Source organism: Manihot esculenta, chromosome 9 (assembly GCF_001659605.2).
Source record: "Manihot esculenta cultivar AM560-2 chromosome 9, M.esculenta_v8, whole genome shotgun sequence".
NCBI classification, from domain to species: Eukaryota; Viridiplantae; Streptophyta; class Magnoliopsida; order Malpighiales; family Euphorbiaceae; genus Manihot; species Manihot esculenta.
This window is the reverse complement of record NC_035169.2, coordinates 4,635,359-4,644,005: the sequence shown is the minus strand read 5'-3', so window position 1 is coordinate 4,644,005 and position 8,647 is coordinate 4,635,359. Positions and strand designations below refer to the sequence as shown.

Sequence of the window (8,647 nt, the reverse complement as noted above, 5' to 3'; positions counted from 1 at the left end):
GGAACGTCCTCTAATTAATCACTAATCAACAAGTTGCCAATGAACGTCCTTGGGCCTTTGGCATCTAACAACTGTCAATTGTATTAAGAAATAGAGAGACCTAATTCAAGCTACCCAAACGTATGGTGATATCGCTAGATCATGCAATTTCCTTAGTTTTTACACCAAGTGTTCTTGTGTTTGAATAATCCAAGCAATTACAGACTCAAAACTATTCAAACTAACAAATTATTACTTTGCAATCAAGAATCAACATAGATCTAAACAACAAAGCAACAATGAAATTAAGCATGAAATTGCATAAATACTAAAAAACAAAAGATAAACAATGTATGTTCAGATCTCCCAATCCATAAAACAACTAAAGTTTCACCTAATCTTCAACTAGAAAAAGAGGTTTCAGCCACTCATGGCTGAAATAAAACAAAAAATAAAAGAAAGAGGAGAAGGAAAGATGGAATCGGCGGGCGGCAAGGTGGAGAAGGAGGCGTGTGATCCAATCCGAGTGGGAGAAGAGAGGAAGAGAAGAGAGGATGGGCGGCACTCCTTATGCTTTTATAGTGCGGGAGTGTTGCCCTAGATGAGGTGGAGCCTTCTTTTGAATTTTGAATTTTGAATCTTGATTACTTGGGAGGCAAATATGTCTTCTTGAGATTTGGCTTCCTAAACAAGCTGAATTTTGAATTTTAAATTTTAAATTTTGAATGTTGAATTTTGAATGTGCATCTTCTTGAGATTTGGCTTCCTCAATAAAGGAAAGACTTCTTGAATATTTAAAATTTGAATTTCAAATTACTCTGCTGACTACACTTTCCTTATTTAACACTTTCCTTATTTATCTTCACTTCAGCTGCAACTTGACTTGGGCAAACAGCTTGTTCTCTTTTATCCCTTTTTAGGCAGTTTTAAGAGTATTTTCACCAAATGACCTCTTTACACCATTTTCTGCAAAATAAGATCAAAACCACAGAATTAAGCAGAAAAAGTATAAATTAACATTAATAACAACATGATAAAATAGTCTAAATTTGATTCTATCAGTTGCGATATGAACTTTGTCCTTCATCTCCGTGTTTTTGCCTTCTTTACTGTTGTTTCCTCGTCCCCCATCATCCACAAGATCTGTTGATTTTAGGTACAGATCTTGATGTACAAACTTTAGATTTGACAAAGTTGTGGTCATTTTGAAAGAAGAGAAGAATTTCAACCAGATCTGCTTGCCATGCAAGCCAGAGTCGATGTGAGATCGGCGATGGTGTTTGTCTGGCGTATAAGCTGGATCTTATGTGAAGAGGTGTTGTTTTGAGGGACGACCGGAGTCTAAGAGAGAGGACAGGGAAGAGTGTAAACCCTAACTCGCTCTGATACCATGAAGAGAAAGATGAAGAAAACTATTTGGTTTCTCATTCAAGATGTAATGAATCGTACAAAAAAGTATGTTATGTCTGAGAACTGTTTAAGGAGGGTTACATAACCCTATAGATCACATGACTTTGTGTAACACGTGAGAACATATCAAAAAAGAAAAGTCTCTCTTTACCCTTACATATGATAATTATACCCATATAACCCAAGAGCATAAACATAATAACACAATATAACAAAACAGTAGTTATCTTGTATTCTCTACAATTTCTATCTAAATTAAGTCTATATAAATTCATAGTATAATTACACGCATTTCATTTCTATCTAAATTAAGTCTATATAAATTCATAGTATAATTACATGCATTTCATGTGGGTTGCACTATTATTTTACATTATGTTACTAATCCATGTAAATTCGATTTAGATAAGTTTTACTAATTTACATTATGTTACCAGTCCATGTAAACTCGGTATAGACAAGTTTTATCATCATGAGTACTATTGATATTTCAACTAAAAGAAATAAATAAAAGTAGCTTTATCATCGTTAGAAAAACAAAAGAAAATAAAAAAGGTTTATCAAATGCTAAGCTCCGAAGGCAAACAATATCCAATTGCAAAACCCCAAAAAACACATACAAGTTAAAACCTCGACATGAAGAAAGAGGTGGTGAAATGTGTGAATGAATTATTAGTGACACTATTAATCTCTCTCTTGAAAAATTTTCAGTATATCAGTCACCAAACTTGAAAAATCACCATGAACTTGTAGAGAGAACGGTGAAAGTGAAGAAAGAGAGATAAAGAAAACTTATGGGATTTTGGATAGATCAGTTGGCCGATTTGAGGAGAGGGAGACAAAGATGTATAAATTAAAATAAACAATATATATTTATACATATCGATGTTAAATAGCGCCAGAAATTTTCTGACATAATATATAATGGTGTTAATAAAAATTTTAAAATATAAAAAATGACTTGATCTTTAAAAGAAAAATTAATCTTCTTTAAAAACAATTAAGTTTTTAATTATAAAGAAAACTATTTTCACTAATATATCTCAAGCATTAAAAAATATTTAAAAATAAATAAATACTTTTTTTACATGATATAAATAAGCTTAATATATACAATATTGCATTTCTATTTTCAAAACCAAATGGACCCAAAGTCATCATGTTGCTTGTAACTTTTGCCTATACCAAGAATGAGTAAGAAGATGGGAGAATATAGAATTTTACACTCCAAAGACTTAGTATAATCTTTAAGTTCATCAGCAGAAAGAATAGAATTTATGCTTTAATTCACAACCTTGAAAACTCGATGCTTGCCAAATGAGTTTTGTAAGCTATAAAATGCATGGGATTTTGATTCAAATTTTGTTATCTATCTCAATTCCTACTCAAATAAAAATCAAAATCCACAAAAATGGCAATAGAGTCATTCGCTTTTAATATTGCTGAGAAAGTGTTGGAGAAGATAGCATCCCATACCTACCAAGAGATATGTTTTGCATGGGGCTTGAAAGCAGAACTCAAAAAGCTTGAAGATATCTTGTTGACGGTGAAAGCTGTGCTAATGGATGCTGAGGAGAAGCAAGTGAATGACCACCAACTGCGGTTGTGGTTGGCTAAGCTTAAGGATGCTCTCTATGATGCTGAGGATGTGCTTGATGAATTTGAATGTGAAGATCAGAGAAGACGAGTGCTTCAATTGTATGGAACCACCACCAAAAAGGTAGGAGGCGATTTAGTTTTATATTATAATTATTTTTATTTCATCCTGATATTTATTATATGTTATACATATACAAATTTATTATATATTTATAAAATTTCACATTCAATATTTTTCCAAAAAATAAAATTTTAGTTTTATAAAAAAAATTATAATTTTCTTTAATTTAGAGGTGATTTCACGAATAATTTAGTTTGAATTCTAATATGATTCTCGTTAAAAATTAGAATTAGAGCTAATTTTTGAATTTTTTATTTTTAGAAACAGATTTATCCTAGAAATGCTTTAGGAATTTAATATTTTATTTTATTTTTATATAGTATACATATATACTCAAATGAAATAAATATATAAACAATTGCAAAATAATAAAATGTCTTAAAATAATTTAAAAGAAATTTATATTTAATCTCAAAACAATAATATGATTTTATCTAAAATTACGAAATATGAGAAATTTTTTTAGATGATAACATATTTGTTCCAATTATATCCTTCACATGAAATTTTTTATTAGAGATTTACATTATTGCCACATTATCTGCCGGTAAAGTTTAGAGTTCTATTAATTACAATTTAAAATATCAGATTTAATTAATAATTTTTTAAATTTAGAGTACAATTATAAATTTATTTTAAAATTAACATTTTTTTTATTTTTCTTAAAATTAAAATTTATAATATTAAAAAAGTAATTTAAATTATTATTGTTATTATAAATTTTTTAATTTTATCATTTTAGTGTATCAATTTATTTTAATTTAATCTAAATTGATCTATATTTGTAGTTAAAAAAAGTATATGATTAATAATATATATTAATTATATTTTATAATGTGAAATATAAAATTAATTTAAAATTATATTTCCGCATAATTTATTTTAAATATAAAATAATAAAATAACTATAATTATTTTTTAATATATTTTTATAATAATATTTCTTTTTACTTTCAATTATTTTTTTAAATTATAATAATAATTAGTGTAATTTAATTTAAAATTAAATTAAAACAAAATTAATATACTAAATCATTGATAAAATTAAAAAATTTGTAATAATATTATAAATTATTTTTCAATATTACCAATTTTAATTTTAGGAGAAATGATAAAAAAAATTCTAATTTTAAAAAAAATTATAATTATATCTTAAATTTTAAAAATTTATCAATTAAACCTTAACTTTTTAAGTTTTAATTAACTGTATTCTAAATTTTGCTGAACTAGCATTAACGTAATAATAATGTATTAAATAATATGACAATTTTATTAGTTTTTAATAAAAAATTGAACGTGAATGTATAATTGGAATAAATATTAAAATGTGAAATTTAATTGGCCAACTATAAAAAAATTAGGGTACAATTATAAAAATAAGAAAAAAAATAATTTTTTTGTTATTAACTCATAAAAAAATTACTATTTTAACCGTATTAAATCTATATATATATTCGTGGGGAGATAATATGAAAATGTGTGAATTAACTTCAGAAAGGAAAATACATCAACTCTATAAAGAAAGAAAGGAACAAAACAAAATTTCCAAAGTGTATTGCAACAAATGAAGGTTATATTTTTTAGATTATTTATTACTTTTGATATATAGTGTTTTTTTTTTTAATTATTTTACGCATTAAAATAACATAAATAATAAAATTATAAGTATTATTGAATTTTTAATACTTTTTAAAAATTATATCATGAAATCCAATAAATTAAAATAATTATATTTAAAAACTTATAAGATTAATATATATTATAAAAAAAATAATAAAACGGAATATAAAATAATTATTATTTTAAAAAATTATTATTTAGTTTCTATGAAAAATTTATTAATCGAACTCTTAATTTTAAAAAATTTATTAAAACATTCCTACCATTTTAAAAAGTAGCCATTAAACATTGCAGACATTCTTAACAATCTCATTGGTGAAACGCATTAAACATTGGTGAAACGCATTAAACAATCAACTCTAGCTATCTAAAATGCAAACGTCAGGCATTCATATGACAACATACCAAAAAAAAAAAAAAAAGGTTTGAAATCAAATAATTCCTTTGAAGTTTCATTATTTTAAGTTTGAGTATAAAAAACTAAAGCCACGTGTAGAGCTATCTAAACTTGCAATCCGATAGTCATTAAGAAAAGCATGGTTTTATATTAATTGATTAGTTACTGATTACGAATTAGCATATGAAATCAATACTGTATATTTTTTTATTACAGGTGGGTCACTTTTTCTCATCTTCTAATCCAATTGCATTTCGTTTTAAAATGAGTGCAAAAGTAAAGCAAATAAGAGAAAGATTAGATGAGATTGCAAGTCAGAAATCTAAATTTCATCTCACAGAACGATATGAAAGTAGGCATGTTATGCCTAGAGAAAGAGCACTCACTCACTCATTTGTACAACCATCTGAAGTTATAGGTAGAGATGATGATAAAGAAAATATCATTAGACTTCTACAAGACTCTAGTGAGGGTGCACAAATCTCTATTATCCCTGTTGTTGGAATTGGAGGGTTGGGGAAAACTTCACTCGCTAAATTTGTTTATAATGATGAAAGGGTAATGAATCATTTTCAACTTCAGATATGGGTTTGTGTATCAGAAGAATTTGACATAAAGATTCTGACAGAGAAAATTATTAAATCTACAGAAGACGGAATGAGACATGTAGATAAGTTGAAAAATATGGAAATGGATCAACTACAAAGAATTTTGAGAGAAATCATTGGTGATAAGAAATATTTGCTCATCTTAGATGATGTTTGGAATGATGACCCCATGAAATGGAACCAACTGAAAGAGCTTTTGTGTATGGGTGCCAATGGAAGCAAAATCTTAGTAACTACACGTAGTAATAAAGTAGCCTCCATTATGGGCACCATCCCAAAAGCATATGAGTTATCGGGTCTTCCTGAAGATGAGTGTGTGGCTTTGTTTACTAAATGTGCATTTAAAGAAGGCCAAGTGAAGAGATATCCAAACTTGTTAAAAATTGGGGTTGAAATTGTCAAAAAATGCAAAGGGGTTCCATTAGCAGTGAAGACATTAGCATCACTTCTTCTTCTGAATACTGATGAAAGTTATTGGAAGTCTATAAGAGATAGCGAGTTATGGAAGATAGAGCAGAAGGAAACTGATATTTTACCTGCTTTGAGATTAAGTTACGAGCAGTTGCCTGCTCATTTGAAAAAATGCTTTGCTTATTGCTCTTTTTATCCAAAGGACTATGAATTCAATAACTGGGAATTAATTAAATTTTGGATGGCACATGGACTTCTTGAATCAGCAAACCAAAATGAAGAGCTGGAAGATATTGGGTCGCGCTATTTTCAGGAGCTGGGGTCTAGATCTTTTTTTCAAGATTTTGAGGTTTATGCTGGCATATGGATTACATGTAAAATGCATGATCTAGTACATGATCTTGCATTATCATTGACACAAAATGAATTTTTAGCAATAACCTCAAGCACCACACACATCTCACACAATGTTCGCCATTTGCTATTTCCCAACTTCACTTCACTTCCCCAAGATCTTTCCACCCTTTTACAAGGTTTAGACCGTGTGCGAACTGCCATAATCCAGAGTGATGAAAAGAGTCCTAGCAGCCAATCAAACTTGGATTCATATTTATTGAGATTTCAATATTTGCGAATGTTGGATTTGGCTCATTCCAAATTAGAAATATCACTAGATTGGATTGGTGCTCTAAAGCATTTGAGATATTTGCGCATTTTTTTCTGTAAAAAGCTTCCCAATTCCATTTGCAAGTTATACAATTTACAAACTTTACTATTATGTGAAGGTATTGAGGAGTTACCTAGTGATATAAGGTACTTGATCAATCTTAGAGTTCTACAGTTTTCCACAAAGCAGAAGTGTTTGCCGATGAATGGAATAGGGTGCTTGACATCTCTTAGATTTTTGGGCATTGCTATATGTGAAAACTTAGAACACTTGTTTGAAGATATGCAAGGCCTCAAACATCTTCGAACCCTAGTTATTTATGGTTGTAAAAGCTTAATCTCTTTGCCTCAAAGCATGAAGTACCTCACTGCATTAGAGATTCTAGCTATTGGCAATTGTGAAAACCTCAATTTGACATGGGAGGAGAAAGGAAAAAGTGATAAACACTTGGCTCAATTCAACCTTCAAAAGCTCACACTTGCGAAGTTACCAAAATTGGTGAATTTTCCATAATGGCTTCTTCAAGGATCCTCCAACACTCTCCGATTCTTAAAACTAGAAAGTTGTAAATATCTCAAAAAATTGCCTGTGTGCATACAGAATATAACATCTCTCCAACACTTGGAGATTAAAAATTGTGATGAATTGAGTGAAAGATGTGAACGTGAAAAAGGTGAAGATTGGTCCAAGATTGCTCATATTCCTAAACTTGTTATTAACGGTTCTGACATTGATTCACTAGTTGATTAGGTATGTATAAATTATATTTTCCCTTCATATAAAATTATTATTTAAACTAAATTCTCTTTTTTTTATTTATATGCATTTGAAATGTTCTAGTATATGCATATAATTCAAGGAAAAGATAAATAATTTTATTTATATTTAATTTTGATTTCAGGTCTATTGAGAAATTGTCTACTTTAGCCTCTGCTGTGCCTAATGAGCCTGGGAACTCTGATGAAAATTTGACAATTGTTGAATCTAGTAATATTTGTATTTGATGTTATGTTGTAAAAAATTGCTAATACATGTGTATCTCTAAATTCTTGTCACTTTTTATTTTTATATTGTAAACAGTATCATACCTAATGTTGCACACACTATCTCTCTATTACTTGATGCTCTTTTATCTTACATTTACTTGTGAAAAGCTTTGGCTTGGCTTTCAATTCAAGCAAGGTTTTAGGTGGAGCTTTGAGAGAATTGCATTAAGTCTTGACTCTTGAGAGATCTGTCACTTTATGGTAATGCTACATGGGAACTAATTTAGACTTTGATTTTTCATTTTATTCTAAATTCTTTTTCATTGTTCATTTATCAATTGCATTAATTTCCTCTCTTACGGCTTTTGATGATATCTTAGATTGGGTGGGTTCAAGGAGATGTGTACATGAGGACAAGAAGTTTGATTTCACAGAAAAATTAATAAATTTGGATGGATGGTTGGAAATTAATAAGGTTGAAATCCGATTCGTAGAGATTGAGGTTTAGAGAAGGATCTGTGTATTTGTAGTATACTGGTGAAGTTAAAAAATCTGTCTTTGATTGATTCATCTTGGTACTTTTTGTTGATGTCCCTTAGATATGTCAGACAGCTTATTAATGGAGTCGGTTAGCCCATGCCTTATCCATCGCGCGTGTTATGTTTGTCAGTGTTGCGGCAGATATATATCAGACAGCTCATTAATGGAGTCAGTTAGCCCATGTCTTGTTCATCGCGCGTGCTATGTTTGTCAGTCCTATCGCATACAACCATGACTCTAGTGATATCCCGCATACTTTAGAAAGATCTACTCGCTAATTATGGATTTTAAAATGATCGGCCTACCTAA

General features: G+C 29.2%; 1 protein-coding gene across 1 annotated transcript; it reads left to right on the top strand.

Moving 5' to 3' along the window:
- The first annotated feature begins 2,738 nt into the window (after positions 1 to 2,738).
- On the top strand, positions 2,739 to 7,562 carry LOC122724572 (putative disease resistance protein RGA3). Its single transcript, XM_043959869.1, has 3 exons — positions 2,739 to 3,109; positions 5,638 to 7,310; positions 7,413 to 7,562. The coding sequence occupies exons 2-3, from the start codon at positions 5,688 to 5,690 to the stop codon at positions 7,560 to 7,562; spliced, it is 1,773 nt and encodes a 590-aa protein (XP_043815804.1). The 5' UTR covers positions 2,739 to 3,109; positions 5,638 to 5,687.
- The last annotated feature ends 1,085 nt before the right edge of the window (positions 7,563 to 8,647 follow it).

Coding starts and splice junctions, on each gene's coding strand:
- LOC122724572 (XM_043959869.1), top strand. CDS start 5,688: ATGAATCATTTTCAACTTCAGATATGGGTTTGTGTATCAGAAGAATTT. Junction 7,311..7,412: donor TTGCGAAGTTACCAAAATTG/GTGAATTTTCCA, acceptor GTGTGCATACAG/AATATAACATCTCTCCAACA.